The sequence below is a fragment of the Pollachius pollachius genome (genome assembly GCF_949987615.1).
Source record: "Pollachius pollachius genome assembly, chromosome: 16".
Taxonomy (NCBI): domain Eukaryota; kingdom Metazoa; phylum Chordata; class Actinopteri; order Gadiformes; family Gadidae; genus Pollachius; species Pollachius pollachius.
This window is the reverse complement of record NC_136949.1, coordinates 8,854,337-8,876,832: the sequence shown is the minus strand read 5'-3', so window position 1 is coordinate 8,876,832 and position 22,496 is coordinate 8,854,337. Positions and strand designations below refer to the sequence as shown.

Genomic DNA, 22,496 nt, shown 5'->3' with positions numbered 1-22,496 from the left:
CCTGTGTGTGCGTGCCTTCCTATTATCACATAGGTCAAAGCTCAATTGAATTGATCTTCATGTTGGCCTCAGTTAATATTCAGAATACTCCAGAATACTATTCATATTCATAGTTCCCTGAAAATGTGTTCCATGGGCCTTATACGCCTAGTGGACATCTAGGTCCTTATTGGTGCTGGCCAAGATGGCCTCTCGGGGAATAAGGCCCATTCAACATTACTCACCATCACAGTACACCTCATATGGGCCTGGGCTTAGTGTGTTGTCAAACCACGCTGAAGTGCATCTCCCCGCTTCAATTACTGCACACATTTGATGTGCCGTGAAGACATTAAGAATGTGTGTGTACGTGTGCGTGTGTGCGTGTTGTTGGGGGGGGGGGGATCCTTCCCATTGGTTCTCTGTCCAATAATAAGCTCTAACCCTCTGAAGGAGGGTTCATCTGAGTGTGAACGTAGACGAGGCTAGGGCATAGGCACACATGCATGGCCCCCACCCACACACACACTCACACATACAGCTTCAGCCATGCATGGCCCCATGCTCACATTCTGTCTGATCAGATGTTCTCTTTTTAATACCCCATCCATCACATGTCGGATTCTATTGATCTCTCCATCCATCCCCCATCTGATTTTATTCATCGCTACATCTGTCCTATATCTGATATCCTAACACTGTGTCAGTGTAGGTGATTGATGTGTCTGTGCTTGAGGTGAGACTGAATCAAACTCCTAGTCCATCCAATCTTACTCTGTGGCTGTCTCGCACCATCCTATATAAAGGTGAAGCGTGTTTACTTATTCAGCAGGGCTTACAAGCACAAAGGCCAAAACCTCGCAAAGGAGATGGCATAAGACGGTCAGAGAGTAAATAAACCAGTGCAGACCTACATATTAATTGAAACATCTGCAGCAAGCAGAAAAGTTTTCAATACTGATTTAAAATGATTAAGTGCTGATGCAACTTCAGATGTTCCCGAAGCTTGTTCCAGATATTTGGTGCTTAAGAACTACAAGCCTGAAGCCCTGGGAATAGCAAGCAGCAGTGTTGCCAGATTGTGCCAGATTTCCCACCCAATCTGGCAACACCGGCTACAGCGCGCTGCAGCCGGTGTTGGGCGGGTAATCTGTCCCAATCTGGCCACACCGGCAAGCAGGCCGGGCCCTCATGAACCTGAGAGCTCTATAAATGGGTCCATACTTTGATGGAGAGAGAGAGAGAGAGAGAGAGAGAGAGAGAGAGAGAGAGAGAGAGAGAGAGAGAGAGAGAGAGAGAGATAGAGAGAAGCAGGAGTAGTGGGCAAGAATGAGAGAGAGCAGGGATAATGGGCGTGGACAACTCCCCTCGTTGATGGTCTGTTAGAACTGATAAGGTGGATCAGAAATGGGGCCCACGCACGCACGCACGCACGCACGCACACACACACAGACACATCTTTTTCTGAATAGCTTAGCCGCTAACACACACACCTCACATGAAAATTCATTAAGACCTACCCCACATACGAATACACACTCCCTTCTTATCATAAATGGCTTAGCTGCTTGCACAGACGCACACATCCTCACAAAATTCATTAAGACCTAGCCCACACACAAACACACACACACCACACACACCTTATTCTGAATGGCTTTACCAGACACACACACCTCACATCACGCACCTCACACCACACAAACCCCAACACGCACCTATACATGCACACACACATCAACTTTTTCTTATGTTACTATATTCAATACCACACACAGCACTATGTCGTCAGGACTGTAATCCTCACTGTATTGAAGTCTAATCTATATCACAGAATTGTGTCCTGCAGCAGCGAATCCTCCCCAAGGTCCACAAACACGCAAACACACTGGCACACACACACACGGGCACACACACGCACGCACGCACGCACGTACGCACGCACAGACGCACACCTCGATGTTCAAGGGGAATCCTATAGTGTGGGCTCCAGCAGAGTTTGATCATTCAAGTTATACAGCGAGAGAACAAAGAGGCGCCCTCACTGATCTACCAAGATGTGTTTGCTCACACTATTCTTACAGGTAACAGCAGAGCACAGCTTTGTTTTTTTCACAGTGGCCCAGATTGAACCAGAGTTGACAGAGCGCTACAGTGACTAACTGACTGACTCACTGACTGACTGAGTGACTGACTACTGTTGACAAGGTTATTATTTCATGGAGCACCATATCTTAGGTCATTAGGAGGATAACTACCATAGCGTTCCATTCACAATGACCGCTGCCTGACAGCTCCGTATATCATGTATATGTCACGAGAGGTAGCCAATGTCACACACAACTATATGTCATCATTAAGACATATTGACTCAAAAACTCTTACTCATCATTGCTTAGAAGGGCATGTCTTCACATTTCCAAGAAACTATTAAGATTGTCTATAAAATAGAAGGAATTGGAAATAAGGGTGAACAAAACTATTGAATTTCAATAATTTGTTTTAAAACAGATATTTTGAGGTGAAAATAAATTGTCACACTTGCGCTAAACCCCCCATCTGCTCCATAATGACCCGTTTCGTGTAAGTCGCTTGTGGTTAAAACTCGCTTCTAAATATATGGCTTATTACAAACTGCATCGTCTAAACAGCCAATATGTAGTGTTACTCAGTGTCTCCTGTACATAGAGATGTCCACTTGGGGTCTGTGTTCTCTGAGGTCTCACCTGTATATGGAGACGTCCTCTATGAGGTCTGTTGTCTCTGTTTCTCACCTGTATATGGAGACGTCTTCTATGAGGCCTGTGGACTCACCTGTATATGGAGACGTCCTCTATGAGGTCTGTTGTCTCTGTGGTCTCACCTGTATATGGAGACGTCTTCTATGAGGCCTGTGGACTCACCTGTATATGGAGACGTCCTCTATGAGGTCTGTGGTGTCCGTGTCGGTGAGGACGATGCCTTTGGGGGAGACGGTCAGAGTCACTTTACGAAACTTCTTGGCACTTGCTCTCGCCTGTGGATGATGAAAATACATGTAAAACACACACACATACATAGAAACTGATTTGCAGAGTTTTTTGTCTCGCACATCAGCAGACACACACACACACACACACACACACACACACACACACACACACACACACACACACACACACACACCCTTTCACGCATCAAATATGAAATATGTCAATTGATTCAGGCCGAAAAGGGCAGCCTGTCAACTCAAGTCAAGGCAGAGATGACATTACTTTGAAGAGGCGGGGGGGGCAAAATTCTTTTAATCACCGATTTCATTCGGGCGAAAAAATAAATAAATAACAGTTTTCTCTGGGAAACGTGCCCGGTAACGCTGCAAAAATTTGTCTGGGGAAGCGGCTGCGCAGGGGGTGTGCCGTAGAAGAAAAAAGGAGAGCAGGAATGCATAGCCCCAAACACCTCCCGCCCCCTCCATTCCCCTCCGTCCCCACCCCTTCTGAAGGCGCCTTGTGCAGTGAAACTGGCAGCAGGTGAATGTGCTGAGCTCGTGCTATGAGATAGCAGGTCCCTGGGGGGTTGGAGGGGGAACAATGGCACTTGACTTTCAGTCCCCCCCACCCCCCCAAACTGATTAGCCCCACTCGATGAAACCCACCCCTCACACTCCCCTCCCCCATTTTGTTTCCGTTCTGCTGACGCTCTCCTCTCTCCAATCAATTTATTCCTCAGAAGGCATCGAAGCGACACAGCGAGACATTAGTTACGTTTGGACTTGGACGTGGTGAAACAAAATTACAAAAAACACAAATCCTTACCTCGTGTGCGTGTGTTAGGGATTTGTGTTTTTTTTTTTTTCTGGCAGTTTTTTTCTCTCTGGTTTTTCGTACTTATTTTCCGGCAGTTTTTTCATAAATAGTTTTACTCCAGTTTTGTTTTCTTCTTCGATTTTTGTTGCTGCAGGGTTTTTTATGTTATTGCAGAGGGATCGACAGAAGGTTTGACGGATGAGAGAGTGACATAAAAAGGTGGCAGGGGAGAGAGAGAGTGAGGGGGGGGGGGAGGTCTTTCCAAGGACAAGAAAAACGGTGCCATGTCTTACTGGTGGAGCCTGAATGCCTTGGGGAGTGGAGTAGGGATGGAGCAGCAATATTCTGCCGTGCTCCCAACACACAAGCAGGGACTGACAATACAGCAAAATGAGCATGTGGAGGACTGAAGTGAGATTACTTTTTCATAAAAATATATCATAACATTATCTGCGTAAAACGGCAGCAGTCGCAGGGCAAAAAGAACAAGCCTGTGTGTGTGCGTGTGTGTGTGTGTTTTTCTGAGAGCGCAGGGGTATAGATACGTGTAAGCGCACGATGCTTCTTACAAAGCACCCAAGCAATTGCAAATTTACAAGCTCTTTTGTATTTCTATCCATAGGGGAGTTCAAATAATACTTTAATGTAACAACATGAGCCATTCCATCCATGAGGGACATCTCTCTATAAGACTCAAGGAGGTATTTATGCCTTTTAACCTTGGACATCCGAATAGGCTTATAGCTGTGATTGATACAGAATGGGGCATGATAAATACAAAGATAAATCTTCCAAACGGCAGATTCTCGAAACAAGCTATTCTCGAAACAAAACTGATTTGGTTCGCAATTAAAAAGCAAATAAAAGGGAAAATGAAACGAGATATTTCAGCAAACCCCTAGCAAATTAAAGAACGGAGAACGTAATAAAAGCATAAATAAGCAGACCGCACCATGCGCTGTCATGGACCGACAAGGAAAAAGGCGGAGCTTGGTTGCGGGTTCTCCTCTTGGGATCGGTCCTAGTGCACGTGTACCGTCGACGCACTGATAGTGGCACTTTCACACTCTCTAGCCCTCCCACGGATGGGTGAACAACAGCATTATCTGTTATCTCAAATGGCCACACGGCTGTAAGTAATGGAATGAGGAGAAACACCTCACGGTCCATATACAGAGCCTTAAGAGACCTGGAACAAATCTGCCAGGCCGGAGGTGTACTCAAACGCTCTGTTGCTTTCACTGAGCAGTGCGGACTTGAGTCCAAATCCTACTTCGGTGAAGAAGAGCTTCAGAAGGTAGGCCGTGGGTCTCCGTCTACCGACATACATGGCTGTTCTGCCATTTAGGTCGACCTGTTTTGTTATTTTCTAATCTTAATCCTTTTTTCGGTGTATAATGTTGCTGTCATTTGTTCGTACATGTCATGTACTTTTTGTGATTTGTGCGGATGTCTGGTCTCTCTTGGATAGGAGGTGGCCACAACCTCAATGAGACTTATTGAATAAAGGTGAAATATTATAATAAAAATAACTTGTTTAATAACGATTCCTACATGGGTGGTGACCATCCTCCAGAGTTACTCGACCCATAACTTCATTCTAAAAATAGTACAGAATAAAACACAAAGATTACTTTTTAGTGACACTTTTTCAAACCACGTCAGTATGGAGCAGGGTACAGCGAGGCATCTGGCCCTCGGATGATAGCTGACTGCTGACGGGGGGGGCGGCTCACCGTAGCAACGATCCTGCGTATGGCGGTGGCGGCCATGTCCTCCCCCTTGGGCTGGCCCACCAGGGTCATGCCCAGGTACTTGACGTTGAACACCATACCCTCCAGCAGAGTCTCCTTGGTATCGGTCCAGTTCTCCGGCAGCTCTGAGAGACAGACGCAGAGAGGAGAGGGAGGGGAAGAGAAGGGAAAGAGAGAGAGACACAGAGAGACAGAGACAGACGCAGAGAAGAGAGGGAGGGGAAGAGAAGGGAAAGAGAGAGAGACACAGAGAAGAGAGGGAGGAGAAGAGAAGGGAAAGAGACAGAGAGAGACACAGAGAAGAGAGGGAGGAGAAGAAAGGGAAAGAGAGAGAGAGAGACACAGAGAGACACAGAGAAGAGAAGGAGGCGAAGAGAAAATAAAGAGAAAGCAAGAGGAAGAAAGAGACAGAGATATAGAAGAGAAGAGAAGGGAAAGAGACAGAGACAGAGACAGAAGTTATCTTTATTTTTTGGTTTAAAGAGCACATTGAGAACACTGAAATATATTTGAGCAGACATGATGTGTTCTTGGTTGCCAGAATTTGTTTGAATTGTGTTACGCAATGCCTGTTTGCCCCAGTAATATATGAACCCAAGTACTTTAAAAGTGCCTGATGGAACATGATAGAATATGCATTTGCTTTGGCTCATTGACTTCTACACAACCATCATCCACAGGGCTTTATGCACAAGCAGACCTTTGCAGGCTAAGGTACTGGTGGCTTCCAGCTCAACCCACACCGTGATTATCCACCGCTGCAGTGCCACACATGATGCTGCAGGTTTCATCCATCACCCCCCGCCCCCACAGGTACCAGCTTACTCATGCGCTTGCTGCCTAAAGGGCATGTTTAATAGAGTTGGGAGGGGAGGGGGGGGGGTGGATGGGTAAGAACTCTGCCAATGTGGAAACCTTCCAAACATCCCTCCCCATGTGACAAAGAAGCCCTGCAGGGGAGGAATGCGCTGCACCTGTACCCGAGGTCATGCCACCATATGTATCCATGCATACGTGTGTTTAATGTGACTGCAACAGTCCAAATTTTGTTGTTGTTGTTGTTGCCAAAGCAACAAGCATCTTGTTGGTGCAACTTTGTCATGAATGCAGTCAGGACAGCTATTCAGAAAAACATTCAGACATAGAGTGTTTTGTGAGAGAGACAGACAGACAGAGAGAGAGAGAAAATGGGGAGAAAAAGAGGGATGGGCACAGGCTGAGAGGAAGAGAGAGATGAGTAAGAATGAGTATGGAAGAGGGATGCGCAAAGAGTGAGTGAGGAAGAGAGAGAAGGGTGAAGGGTGACAGAGAGGGAGAGAGCGATGGGTAAAGTGTGAGCGGAAGAGAGAGACGTGCAAAGGGTGAGAGGAATTGAGAGACGTGCAAAGAGAGAGAGGAAGAGAGATGAGTAAAGAGTGAGAGAGGAAGAGAGAGACGGGCAAAGGGTGAGGGGAATTGAGAGACGTGCAAAGAGAGAGAGGAAGAGAGATGAGTAAAGAGTGAGAGAGGAAGAGGGAGAGGTACAAAGAGTGAGCGGGCAGGAGAGAGAGATGTGTGTAAAGAGAGAGGGAGGAAGAGAGAGAGATGAGGGTTGTCCAACATTCTGTTGCAGTGTTCTGGCAGCAGCAGGTTCTCTGCCCGGGCCGAGCCATCTGTTGCTGGGGGGAGGGGGGGAGGACGACGGAGAACCACCACCACTAACTGCACCCCCCCCCCCCCCCCCCCCCCCCCCCTTCTACGACTAAATTATTCAATCTGAAACAACAACTGCTGCTAACAGGCGGCTTCCGAGGCCTGCCTCTGGTGTGGTTCAGCAGGAAACGCCCGCCCCTCTGAAGGACACTCGGAGAGGCGGAGCTCCGTTTGGACTCTGAGCAGGCGGGGGCCTCGGAAGTCCTCCCACGTTGGATGGTTGAGAATGATCCTGAAGAGTTTGAATAATCGACTTTATGTCATTTCTTGATAGCTCTAGTGACGCATAGTGGAATTTTACTATTTTTCTTTTTGTTCATTTTGCAAGGCAACTGAAAGAGTTTTTATTTTTGCCTTCCTGTCATTAATGAGCAGATAGGCATCGAGGCATCTTGCTCTAGGGCGCCTATATGGAGAAGGCAGACACAGGGGTCTGAACCCAGAACGGTTTGGCTGGGAGTTAAACGTCAAACACCCTAAGCCGCCCGTTGGCCTGTCCTGAACTACATTTTGAGAAATGTAATTGCGTTTCTCTACAGTACTCATCCTCGGGGTAGAAAACAGCTTGATACAGAGCTTTGTCCCACTCAAAGGGAGATAATCCTGGCACTCTGAGCATGAAATGACGCCTTCCGGCTGTAAGGTGCACCTTCCGCAGCCCATACAGACACAGACTCCTTCTCATAACAACGTCTGAGGCTCTGCCTTTACACCTTTATGAAGTGGGCCATAGTGTGGTGTCCATGGGGTTTGCTTCCCAGCCAAGAGATTGTGGGTTCAGTCCCAAATGTCTGTAAGACCTACCTTTCGGCCTTCTAGAGCAGGGTACCCTAACATCCTACCTAACATGACATGGAATTTTGAATTCACTGGAAGTCGCATTGGAAATATAAATCAGTTAAATAAAAAAAATACCCAAATGTAATTAACAAGGCCATGCCATTCTCTGGGTCAAAAGTCTCCCTCTGTTCTTCCTCCACAAAAGGATTCGGCCCAAAACAGATAAAACGACTGCTGGGGTCGGTATCTGTGCCTGGTGACGCCTCACATTAATATCACATTATTATTTAGAAAAAGGCCTTTTGTTGATGCTCCAGGCTTTCTATAGCACCCAAGACCCCACCCCCACCCTGCAACTCCTCCAGGAAATAAGGGACAAAATATGAAATATTTAATAAATCCCCATCTCTGCGTCAACACTGGACTACAGAGGGTAGCGTGGCAGATACAAGCGCCAGCGACGAGCGGAGCGCGACTAATAGGATTTTTTGGCTGTTGAAGCGCAAAACACCAGCCTGGAAATATGGTTGACCTCACTGTTTTTTTCTTTTCCCCCTCTCGCACTGATACACACTGAGCCACTACTACTACTGTGATAGATTAGCCTTTCTTTGAAGGACACGCAGTGTTTTGTGTGTGTGTGTGTGCGCGTGCGTGCGTGCGTGCGTGCGTGCGTGCGTGCGTGCGTGCGTGTCCGAAAGGAAAGTGGGTCTTCATGTATGGCTCACCTTAGAAGCCTGGGTTCAAGGCAACTTAAGCTCTCTCTTTTTGTGTCATTCTGTCTCTTGTGTTATTCCAGCAGCCTAATGGTCTCTATCTCAGCACTCACACACTCCACTACCCCATACATTTGCTGCTCCATAACTAATATCCAACATGTTTTCAGACATGCATGTCTTTCACTGGGTTTTCAATTATTTATGGTGGTTCAGAAAAAAGGAAAGCATGACGAACTTTTGACTCAAGACTTCTGCGTGAACCCCCCGTTTTTTTTTTTCAGTGACATGAACCAGTTTGTGACAAGTGGAATTGATGTTGAGCAGCGACACTTTCACACCCTGTTCCTCAGAGAAGTACTCTGCACAGCAAGCAACTACAAGGAAAACCACGTTTTAAGTTCTGGTTGTTCGGCATCCACGGAATAGACTCGTATCAAATCAAAGCACTGGGGCCCTTTGACGCTTTCAATAAACAATGAGGCGCTGAGCGGGGTTGGACTACACAGCCGTTTAGATGGGGGGCTCGTTAAATGACTCCATCATCAACGTATAAAAAATACAACGCCCTGCTCCAATTTGTTCCGAACGCGGCACACACACAGCGTGGACTCGTGAAAAAAGAAAAACACAATGAACTCCTAAGCATGCATTTGCCGACCACGCACACACACACACACACACACACACAGCCACAGCGACCCACCCACACCATTACTATTAATCTCAGAGGGTTGCCAGACAAGCAATTTGCCCTTGCAGCACCCAGCGCATCATTCCCTGCTCCCCCCTCTTGTTATGCCTCCCGCTGGACCCTAATTAGGCCAGAGATTCAATGGGGTTTACACACACACACACACACACACACACTGCCTTTTAAAAACAGAACATCCATTTCAAAAGGAGAGAGTCGAACCAATGCCTCCATCCGTTCTGTCGCTGTCTTCAGATCCGACGTGTAATCACCTTTATCGTGCCTTTATTCATATCCCGAAGAGCTGGAACAATGTAGGACACACACCCTGAGATGGGAAATAGGCCACATATGCAAGAGAAGGAGGAAGGTGCACGGGACTGTGTGTGTGTGTGGTGTGTGTGTGTGTGTGTGTGTGTGTGTGTGTGTGTGTGTGTGTGTGTGTGTGTGTGTGTGTGTGTGTGTGTGTGTGTGTGTGTGTGTGTGTGTGTGTGTGTGTGTGTGTGTGTGTGTGTGTTCCAGATAATGCCTGAAGGAAAAAGGAAAGTGAGGCCAAGTTGCCATCCTGCTGTCTGACAGACAGTATATCTTCTCTACTATAGGGCTTGTACATCAGAATGCATTATGGATGTATTATTGGCGATACTGCCATATTCAGGACTCAAAAGGTGTACTGCTGTCAGACCTTAACATACACACACACACACACACACACACACACACACACACACGATGTGTGTGTGTGCAACGAATGTGTCTCTTGACAAAACTCCCTATGTTTCAAACACCCGATGGACGTGACTGCTGCCGCACACCGCTGCATGCTTCTCTCCAGCACAATTTAAACAACAACAACAACAAAGGCGACAAGATAGCGGCCCGGCATTATCGAGCCAGCTGATGTCGCTAGGCAACCACGGCAATTATACCCAACAACAAGCATCCAAATTAAATGTCTTCTTGTGCCGCGGTGCACTTAGGCTGAGCTCGGGCGGCAGTGACAACAAACATTTCAAAATGCCAACAAGCATGGCAATCATGTCAAGATTGCTAGACATCTGCATATTTTAAATAACACAATAAACATTTCCATGTTTAAGGACAGTGAGGATGGCTGGCATGTCTATTTATTCTGTGTTCTTGTTGGTCTGTTACACTGAGCTACACTTTGGTGTTTCACACTGCACACTTGTGCTGCAGTCTGTGGTATTAACGTGTGTAAATGTGCATACACACACACACACACACACACACACACACACACATCTGACCTGTTAAAGGTCAGTTTAATGTCAGTGTTCAGCCTCCAGAAAATTGAAATGACAACACCAGTAATATTGTATATGGGGAGCAAGTTAAGCATTCAAATTCATGTTCCAAAAATGCAAGTCTCTTTACGAATGAATAGATACTTTAGCAAGCCAATGAATACAGCTAAATAAAGTACACAAATAAAAAAAAGATTCCAAAAATATTTTGTGTGTGCATGCATACACAGATGTCAAAACTGATTTCGGAATTTTAATGAAGAAGTTAGTGCACATATACTCTGGAACTTTTGACAGGAGCCTTACTAATAACCTCTAGAAATACATCTTACTCACGAAGACTTCAAGTGCTGTCACATTAATGGGAAAATAAAACCTCCTGCCCTGATATATGATGCAACTTATCACCAGGTATATGCCCCGGTGAGCTCAAAAGACCTCCTCGGCCAATCAACAACGCTGTGTGGGTGGGGGGTGGGGGCTGCGTCGGCAATATAAAGAGGCAGCGAATGTGTTTTTTTTGAGTGACAGTTTTGACAACGCCCTTCTGCTTCTGACACGTCGCACACGTTGTGATGCACCACACTCACTCCTGGCAGAGAGCACTTCAAACAAATACCTCAAAGTATGTCAACAAATGACTTTGCTCTAATTGACAGGCGAGTTGAATTCCCTGCCTCGGGTTTCAGCACTTGAAGTAGTAGAGTGTGGGTGTGCATGCCTTGAAGATGTCAAATGTAAAAACACACAGTAACGGAAATAACACCCCAAAGAATACGAACCAGTCGCCGTTGTTACAATAACAATGAGAAGAAAAGGACTGTTGTAATGTGGACACATCTTCTGGGATACTTAACAGAACATGAAAGCGGCTCCAGTATTGCATTATGTGTTAATTTGCCCCATGGCTTGAGTCATTATGCTAATCATAGGCCGTGACATACCCTCTGTGAGTCTCTCCCACCGGCGAGCACGCACACTCATTAGAGCCGTGGTTCCCGACCTCCGGGTCAGGCCCCGCCCGGGGTCACATGTTATGCATATGGGGTCACGGGAGATTGAGGACCTATGATACACTTTTGGCCAAAAAGTGATGGCAGGGTTTGAAAGGTCTCAAGTGATGGCCCTGCGTATAAGAAGAGACTGCCTAATGGTTCAACAGACAGTCCTGTATATACGCGCACGGACTGGCTAATTCCATGAAATGTCATCATACTAATGATTCGTAGCCATGAGAGGAACTCATACTTATCTCTTGCACGAGGAAAGCATTCACATCACTGCAAGCAGTACATTATTATCTCCATTCACAACAGTATGATGGTGGACCATAAAAAAGAGTGCCGTCATAGTGGACTACAGAAGTCTACTTTTCTCTCGTCTAATGATCTAAACGCACAGGAGAGGCGATGGATGTTTTCGCATATCCCACAATGCGAAAACAAACCGATCTATTAAGATAACATGAAACCTGTCCGGGGCATCTGTTATTCCATACGTGTTGTATTATTTAGTAGGTTTGCCTTGTGTCTCCATAATAGCAATGCTTTAATAACTGTCTGTGAGCTCTTGAAGATCGAGGTTGATCCGGCAATCCAATTAATAGTTAATGAGTAATAATAGAACTGGGATTCAGTTCAGCATACACTTTATATATATTTGATGGGTTTGCTTCTTTGTGATGGTTATTCATGGTTCTGTATGATAAATCTGGGGAACATTTTAGTCTCTCCAGCTGGGGAGGGTAGGCATTTGGCATTTGATTAACTCACCTTGGCTCACGCCTTTGTTTTGATCCCCAATGCCACCTACCTGCTTGCTTCCTTCAGCAAGATGTCTCAGCCTCTCACCTGCTCCTTAATTGCCTGTATTTACTGCTAAGGTGCCTCAGATCTGTCTCTCCTTGCTGCTTTGTATGCACACTCTGTGGGACTGTACACAAAACAAGTGCAGCATATGCTCAGTGCGATACTTTGCCCCATGACACTCCTGAATATTCTGTGACACAATATTGTATAACAAAGAACAATGCAGGCAACAACAGCGCTCTCCGACTGGGGTGAATAAAGCATTGCTGGTGGCTGTTTGCTCATAAAGCACACGGCGCACGGCAGAAAGATGGTTTTCATTAGCAATTCAAACAGTTGGTGTTTGTTTTTGTACTCGCCCTCGTTTCCGCTGATAAGATCAGTGGCTCCTGGGACCTTCTTTCATCTCAGCTCTCTTTGTCAGCGATGTACACGCTTTTCTCATTTCATTAGGCACGCCATTCATGAAATAATTAGCGAACTTAACCTTGGTGCGGTCGTAAGCGCGGAAATACGGTTAGCAACACCAATGGGGATAAGCGCCTTCTTTTATTATTAATTAATTATTAATATTAAATATTATTATGAATATACTTTTTATTAGATTACATATAAATATATATTATATTATTCTAAAGGAGCTGGCACAACAACACTTTGTTTTGACAGTTGGAGAGCTAACAGACAACATAAGCTTCTAAATCTATTACCATGCAGCGCAGTTTGGAGCTAACCTTTCCCTATGACATCCGGCTGATCTGATCTAAGAGAGTGTGTGTGTGTTTGTGGGTCAGTGTCGATCAGAGGCTTCCCGCAGGAATATCCTTCCTAATACGATGGAACCAAGGATGTTTGTGGATGAAACAGTCCACACCGCTCACTCGACCCTAGTGATTGATTGGCTAATGTTTGGATGGAGGGAGATACAGCCTGCGGCGACACACAGCGTCTGACGGCCTCTCTCTGGGATGACTCAAGCGTTCACTTTTTGTTTACACTTATAAAGGTGTTGTTGCGTCATCGCAGTGCATGCTGGGTAGTTGTGACTTGAATAGGTAAACGGGTGTATATAAACATAGTGATCCATCACATTAAGAAGGAAAGCCAGAGAACAAAATATACACAACAAGATAACAACATACAGGAACAAATCATACAGCCACTGAGACAATTAAACTACATCAACCGATTTAAATAAAACTATTAATCTATGACAGGTGGTGGGGGAGTGGGGTGGGAGGTTTTGATTAACCTACCTTGTCAGAACTGCTCTTCCGTTGGCCGAAAGCTTATTCATATGGTTTTACAAATCAATTAGTGCTGTTTATGGGAGAGGCTTATGAAAGAACAGGGTGTTGTGATCTTTACTGAAGGGAGTCGCTGCTCAGCGGAGGGTTGGAAGGATGGGGGGGGGGGGGAAGTGTTTAGTTTGTGAAGGTCAACGATTTTACAATTGAGCGATGAACAACTTTAACTTTAGATACATGTCATCAAGGAGGAGGTAGGTAGGGTAGCCAGTGCATCTTGCTCCAGGATGGCTCTAGGTAAGGCTGCAGACATTGGGGATCAAAGCCTGTACCTGTGGGCGGGTGGGGGTCGAACACCCTAGCCAAGACACAACATCCTTCCCCATTTGATGCATGAGGGGATGAATGCATGGATGTGTGCTTCGACAGCAGAAAAGGAGAGTGTGGGAGGATAAGAACAGAGGTATAGATACTGCACAGTACCTTTACCCATAGGACAGGGAGAGAGTACGTGTCACTGTGTTTAAATCGCATCATAATTTGTGTGGCTTTGGTCTCGAAGCAAGGCTCACATCAGATGTGTCACATGTGGTGGAGGAAGTGTTATATTTGTGTTAGTGTTGTATTTGTTGAGGTGTTTTTCTTCCTAGGAGGAAGGTAAATATGTTTAGCAGTCCCCCCGATGGTGGAGGATAAGGTCCTGCTGACACAAACACACACACGCACACACACACACACACACACACACACACACACACACACACACACACACACACACACACACACACACACACAGGGGGACATCTGCTGTTCTTCCTCTGACGATCTTGCGGCATCTCTATTTGTGTCGCTCTTATTGGATCCTTTTCACACACACACACACACACACACAAACACTAAAGTAACAGCAGAAAATACCTCTTCTAAAACAGTGTTGTATCAGAGGCTCATAATATACCTTTTCACAGCTGCCCCACAAGCATCACGACACACTGCCGCATGCAACAACAGCTGTGTGTTTTACAGGAGAGAAGGTGTGTGTGTGTGTGTGTGTGTGTGTGTGTGTGTGTGTGTGTGTGTGTGTGTGTGTGTGTGTGTGTGTGTGTGTGTGTCTGCAATGCGATGCAACGAATGTGTCTCTTGACAAAACTCCCTATGTTGCAAATTTCACTGCAGGTCTGAGAAACGACCGGATCTGAGAAAAAAAAAAAAGAAGTAAAAAACACATGTGAGGGAGAAGGCACACGATTTATAAACATAAAGGGCCAGAACACAAAGGAGTGGTGCTTAAAGGGTAGTGTAGATAGAAGAAAGAGAGAGGGTATGACAAGTAGAGACCATCAACTGAGGGTGGAGGAAAGGGGTGTGGTGGTGGTGGGGGTGGTGTACACACAATAAAAATCAATAATCACAACTATTAGAGGGCCACTCATAGATCTTCACATCGATACCCCCGACAGACAGCCAGCACCTCTCTTCCAGTCCTGTCTTAGATAAGGCTCCCTTCCAAAAGGTTCTGGGTCAAAACCATGACTACCTGCTAGAAGCCCTTGAACAAGTGTTTATTAATTCCTACTGGCTTATTGACAACGTATCAGAAAAAAGTAGAAGTCGATTTGGATAAGGGTGTATGCAAAAACAAACAATGTTAAAAGGGGTTAAATGTTGGGATGCAACCCAACATCAGCCTCAATTCATTCTGCGGGCGTGGAACTCTCCAAAGGCCTCACGAAAGATAATCAATCCATAAGTGAACAGATTGGTTCTGTTCAGCATCAAAGTGACGTGCTCCAGTTTTAATAACATGAGCAGTAAGCAGTTTTGCTAATCAATATTCTGTTAGACGCAGCCGCACACAACACAAGTGTTCCGGGTGAACCCTGGCCAATAGGTGCCAACATGTTACGGAGAAAAGAGAGATATTATCGACCATCTGTGGTAGAAATGAAATTGTTGTTTGAGAATCCATTTGCTCTCAAGGTTGAAACAGAATCAATTTACAGGTTGACCATGAAGTCGGTTTTTTCCGTGTTCAGAAATGGTTTTCAAGCATTTTCAAGAAGTAGGTCTACTCCAGCAAGAAAATCCAAAATGATAATATAAATACCTTTTATTAAGTCAGAACGCTTTTTTCCATTTGACATTTTGTCATTTTGTCATTTACCAGATACTGTCATACAAAATGACTGACAATGACTACAGATAATAGAAGATAAGTAGCATCCAGAAAGAGTGAGTCCCAAGCTGAGCACTGCCTCGGGTACAGACATTATGTGACACAGAGTATGAGGGGTAAAACGTTGAAGGGGTAACGTGTTTATAAAAAAATAATAGCTTCCCTTTTGGCCAACAATATGTGAATATTAGGCTCTCTATGGCCCGGAATTTACTACAGAAACCTTCACTTGGATAGCAAATGGCATTTAACAATCCAGACAAATGGTTGTATAACGCAAGTTAGAATTGTGCAGTGGGGTTGAAATGCACCGAAGTACAGAAATCCTGTAGTGGGGGGGAAGCGAGAGGAAACACTGAAATTAACGAGTATGGAGGGGAGAACAGAGAATGAGCAGAGCTGTCACAGGAGAACATCTCCCTTTGACACTAGGCCGACCTAAGTAGTATCTTCAGGGAGCAGAAAGGGAGTGAAAGCGGGGCTGCGGGAGCTTTGTTCTCTCAGACATGTTCTTTCCGCAGCAAATGAGTAATACACATTTTAGATTCCGGCAAACAAATGCAACTCAGGCCACTCAATTGTGGTTTTGATGAATGTTTGGTTGAAACAGTCAAATAGCATCTATAAATAGCAGTTATAAAGTACAAATTTATGCAGTTGCTAATGGAACAGTTGCTAACAGAGTTGAATAGTTCATATATTCACCAATTCTGTATATGCGTGGCTGGCTACACTATTGAGTAGCCAGCCATGCAGACACAGACACACACACACACACAGACACAGACACACACTCACACACACACACACACACACACACACACACACACACACACACACACACACACACACACACACACACACACACTATTGCAACAAAAAGGTTTATTCAAATACCAATATGAATGTCAATGCTGGCAAAGCCTACCTGTGAATTTGAGACAGAGGATGCAATGGCATTAAGCATAACTGCTGGACCTGCTGACCCCTAAACAGGCCTACTTCGTGCATTAGCATGCCAACGTTTGCTAATAGAGGTCAAATGGGCAAGTGAATGGGCTAATTGGGTACATGCTACCATGAAACCTTGACCTCTGCACGCGCTCCCTTACCTATGGAGACTTTCAGCTGAGTCGGCAGAAGACAGAAGGACAATAGTAAGCACTAAGCACAATAACAAGGGATGCTTTGAAATCCCAATCCCCACTCCTACTAAGCTTCAATTTCACACCACGCGACGATTCCTTCTGCTATTCACACTGTAAAAACCCAGCAGTCTCTGGACAGTGAAGTGACATCCTGTTCACAATACCTCAGAATCAGCTCTTTCCAAACCACCATCCTACCCACGCGCACTCAAGCTGTCGAGAATTGGGACGGTATTTAAATGCTGCAAAACTAGGCAAAAAAAAAGGTAAACCATAATGACCAGCCCATAAGACAACCAGTAGACCAAGAGATGAGCCTAATTCATTGGTTACGAAAAAGAACAGAAATACTACAATTGACCACATAGTCATTCAGCAGACACTTTTATCCAAAGCATCTTCAAGGTCTTTAAGGAGCATGCAGGGCAGGGCGATTAGGGCAATGAGGCTGAGGACATGGGGGATCAAACCCAGTAGCCTTTGAGCTGGGAGTCAACCAACGCTGACAACCCCATTACCCTTACCCTACATCATGCATACCCTACATTATACTATGCTTTCTTTCCAATGCATTCCATTCTCTTCACCCCCCACCTCCATTCCATTCCTCAGCCTTTACCTTTCCTCCTCCTCCTCCTCCTCCTCCTCACCCATGTGTTCCACTGTATTTATTACTGGAGGATATTGTTCCTGCTCCCCCATCCAAACCTCATTCTGAGGGGAGTGGGACTAACGGCTTCGGGGGGCTTCATTTGCGGAGTTGGAGGGAAGATAATTGGCCTCACCAACTGCCACTGCAGCATCCGTACGTCACTCAGTTTGTGTGGTTCCTGCGCTCCCAGGGAAGGGTTTGATAGCTGCACATGGGCGTACGCTGCTCCCACTCACAGTTCAATCTACCTGGGTCTCGTTATCGCTGTGCTCTGCACTGCCGGTGTCCTCAGTGTCCTTGAAGGGGGATATGATGCTATATATATTTGTATCCCAATAGGATAGGATATAAATAGGAAAGAACTAAAAGATATGTTCAACAGATCAAGCTAAGAATATGAATAATATTGTACTTACTTCAGTGTACTTGCTGTAAATTATATAATGTATACGTGTAACGACAAAGACAAGCCACAGTTCTGAGACCACATTGAGGCTTCACTGCTTGCATTAAATGTGTATTAAAAATTCATAACGAGTACTTGAGTGAGGTTAAAGTTAATCAAGTAAAAAATATAGTTGGTCTTAAAGTGGAATGCAAAGTCCTCTTAAACAGCATGAATAGACATTAACAGCACTAAAGTTTCAATGTTTTTTTCAGCCGGGCCTTAAACCATTTTCCAGTTGAATAACTCCACACAGCATCCCCATGCCACCCAACATGTGTGCAGTTGTCCTCAGCACCCAGGGCACATGCCCCTGTCCGTCTCTCTCTTCATGACCTCAGCCTCAGAAAGTATGCTACTGAGGAAGAAGCCCCATTTGATTTATTTATGTATCCCAACTTCTACCCAATCCTTTATCTATTCCTGTTTGATTAAGACTGATGTGTTTTGTGAACAGCAGTGGCGGCCTGTGGATGTTGGCCGTCAGGGTTTGAATGAAGGGGCATTGAAAGGATCCAGGGGTTATTGAACAGATGTTGACCTAATTGGTGAGGGAGGAGGAATCGGAGCATCCAAATTTGTGGCTGCATATATTTTCCTCAAATTCAGCCAATACACACACCGTCCAGAATGCTAATTCAACTTTATGCAAAACAGCCCCCATGACACACCAGCCACAATCACACCTGATGTGTCCGAAAGTCTGGCAGGCCAGGAAGCCATGCGACTTGGAAAGCCTCTTCTGCATTCTGCCGCTCTGAAGCCACTGCTCCACATGTTTGGCATGGAGATGTGCTCTTGATCCACTAGGACCGCCTGCTAGGCAGCTTCTCCACATCAGCTGTCACTTCCAGATCGACTTCTGTGAGGCGCGTGCGCTTCATTGGAGTGAGTGCTTGCGTGCGTGTGTGTGCCTCACAGTTGTGAACGGTTTCTGTCATTAGTCATCACCAGCCGGCTTTGGAAGGGGGATAACTACGCAACACTGACTTGTCTCTGTTCTCCTGGCTGTCTTCAAACAAGCCAGAAACCTTTTCTTCTAGAAGCAATAACAACCACGGATGAACCACCACAATACATGGCTGCTCCTTCCTAACAATGACAATGCAGCTCAGTCTTAACTTTGACAGCAAATGAAAACCGACTTGGAATTACAAAAATATAGATTGTGGATGTTGCAATGAGGGGAAACGGTTGTATGCGTACTAGACCACGAATGACACTGCATACAGAGGGGAAAGTTATTTCACAAGTATTCTATTATGTTCTCGGTAATACTTTATAGTACGATTTACGATTATTTATCGATAGGTAATGCAGTAATAAGCATCAACTAAAAATGAATTAACAGTTTACTAATGTCTAGTAAGCGTCTTTGAGTATTTAGAAAAGCGCTATAAAAAACTGATCAATAATTATTATTATTATTAGTAATCATTTGCCAATGGTGTTCATGTTTACTAATGATGATGGTGTTAGCTACGGTAGGCTGGAGTTGGCTAAAATATTATTTAGTATGGTAAGGGGTTTAACTCTAACCCATCTTAAAGCTTACCCAATGCTTATGCTATATAATAATGCCTATTACTGCATTAAATAATATATGAAATAAAGTGTTACCATGTTCTCCTTTCTGTGTGACAATTGATCACGCAAATGATACGCCATAATCAAAAACCTGTGAACCAAACACCAATCATCATGCATTGTATGTAAATATGAATAAATATGTCTCAATACAGCCAGGCTTCATTAAAAACCCTTATCCAAAAGAAAACAGATCTAAATCCCAGCAGATTCAAAGCTCCCACTTGACTTAAATCATTGATTCATGGAGTGTATTCCCTGGCGAGTGTCAAGTCTTTTGGCACATGTTATGAATTGTGAGATTTCACACGTCGCAGTGTGAACGACGAGTGACAGTGAGCTTCCCAAATCAATAAGCCAGGACTTGACACGCATGTCTGTGAATTGATACTGGTCATTATGTGTCTACTTGTAAATTGCTGGTGTCGCCATGGCATTCAAAAACAAAAATTAAATCTTTGACCACCAAGTAGCAGAGCACACACACACACACACACACACACACACACTTATTTCCATGCATGGATGTGAGCATACATAGCCAAGGGACCTCATTGTGTTTATAGGGAATCATAAAGACATCACCCTAGTATGCACAAGACAGATCGTATACTGCCAATAATTAATGTGCGGCGATATTATTTTTTGTGAAATAATTAAATATAAATGTTTGCCTGGGGGAAAACAAATATCTAGAGTTATTGTCATTGTCTGACTTATTTAGGTTTTATACAGTCTATATGCTTTAAGTTATTGTAGCTTCAGGAGGATGTAGAGAAATGGGGTAATATTGAATTAACTTTCTTATTTTGGCAGTCCACACAAAAGCAGCTTAATAAAAAAAAATAAAAAAAGGTTTCACTGTCAATCAACATGTGTGAAGATTATGTAGGCTACTATATAATGAAAAACTGCAGCTCAATGCCCCAGTTGTAAACACTTGTAGGACAAGCTGGTGCCATGGATTGTCAGCCTTCTCAATTGAGGGAGAGCTTCGTTGCATGCCACTGTTTGACTAAACAAACCAAGCATCTGAATCACAAGGTGAAGGTATACACTTACTTTCGTGCTTTGAAGTTCCCCATGTATGTCGCGGGACTCCTGGGCTCTTTATGATTGCTCTCCCCGCTGATTTCAGAGCATCCATACTGAGGTGTGTGCTTCGGCAGGTGGGTACCACTTTCCTTGCCTTGGACACAGACAGACTAAATAAGTGGAATGGGCTAAACTACGTCGTCGGGTGAAGCACACAGACAAACACACACACACACACACACACACACACACACACACACACACACACTTCGAAACGTTAAAAGAAAGAATAAGTGTCCTTACTATGGGCAATCAGTGTCCCTCCCTCCGGAATATCGTACGGGCAAACACAACGAACATCGCACGCTTCTACTTTTGCAGCACCACACTGACTGCCCATCTACAGAGGGCGTGTCATCCTAAGATAGACCCGCCCTCTTCAATGGCGTACACGCCCCCTTCAGTGGTGACCACACCCTTTTCCATTGTGGCTCAAGGGTCGAATCTTTGGTCATTTAACATAATTGGCAATTAACTACTAAACTAATGAACTGCTAAATACAGTTCAAGAAGATGGGGCTCATTTTAAAAAAAAGGGCCACATTTTATCATTTGTATTGAATTAATGTTAAATTAGATAAGCCAGACAAATTCGTTTTTAATGTGATTGGTTGCTCTGTATACTGTAAGAATTTATCATTGTTGAAGAAAATGCTATTTAATTATTAATAAGGATTGGCAGAATTCTTTGTTAATACATTGTCAGGACATTGGAAAATTAATAGAACAGGAAAAATTACCTGTATACTGGCGCCCCCTGCTGTTTAAATAAGTCAATACTTGCGCGGCGCCTTAATGGAATCTCATGACAGAAGGTTGCAGAGAAATAGTATACAGTATAACTAAATCAAGGACACATTGACGTCTTTCATCGTGAATCCATACACACATTGACACATAGAAAAGAAAAATGCAACAGGAGAATTATGTCATTCACGTGACACATAACACATGGTAATCAACCTTCATGGTGAAATCTTTATTTCAGCACATCTCTGTCTGTTGAGATCATTTCACACACAGGAAGCTTAACAAATCATGTGTTTTCCCATGATTCCACTAGAAGGGGGTTATACAGAATAGCCTGGAATGGCATGCTGTTGTAGTAGTAGTAGTATTAGAAGTACTAGTTTGGTGCTCCGTGAGTATTTAAGAGGCTTTTTCTTTAGATTTTTGCACTTTTAGGTACTGCTAGCAGGGTTAGCCTACTACTTGTGTCTGCTTTATGTTTCTGTGTGTGCGTGTGTCTGTGTGTCTTTGTGTGCGTGTGCTGCATATATGGGTTAACCTGGATACACAGCAAGTAAATCATGCAGCTGTTTTGTTTGAAAAAAAGTTTGCAGCTCTTGCTGCATCTAACTTCAGTAATATACTGCAATGGGTTTTGCGCTTTTTGACCCACAAAAAAAAGGAGAAAGCGAATCCTGTCTCCCAGAATTAAAAAAATAAAGAAAACAAAATGGACACTGCTGTGGGTCTCTTTCCGGGAACACTGTAAATAGATTCATAGCGCCATAGTCAAAACTCTAGCCTTCTCCCCGTGTGTGGAAGACGTTGGGTCTGGATCAGAGACCCGATCGTGATGTTTCATGAACACAAAAGCCCTCATGTCCCCTCCTACCAACAGTCACCATCAGACAATGATACAGAACTCACTGTAAATAATG

The 22,496-nt window shown here is 44.6% G+C and overlaps 1 protein-coding gene across 1 annotated transcript in view; it reads right to left on the bottom strand.

Annotated features, from left to right (window-relative positions):
* The window catches only part of LOC307088298 (low density lipoprotein receptor adapter protein 1), a gene marked incomplete at both ends in the record, with an annotated part of 32,828 nt that extends 11,947 nt beyond the window's left edge, over positions 1-20,881 (bottom strand). Inside the window, 3 exons of the mRNA XM_079754150.1 lie at positions 2,883-2,995; positions 5,504-5,646; positions 20,797-20,881. Coding sequence (XP_079610276.1) covers positions 2,883-2,995; positions 5,504-5,646; positions 20,797-20,881 — 341 coding nt within the window. The remainder of the gene's footprint in view (positions 1-2,882; positions 2,996-5,503; positions 5,647-20,796) is intronic.
* Positions 20,882-22,496: the final 1,615 nt, after the last annotated feature.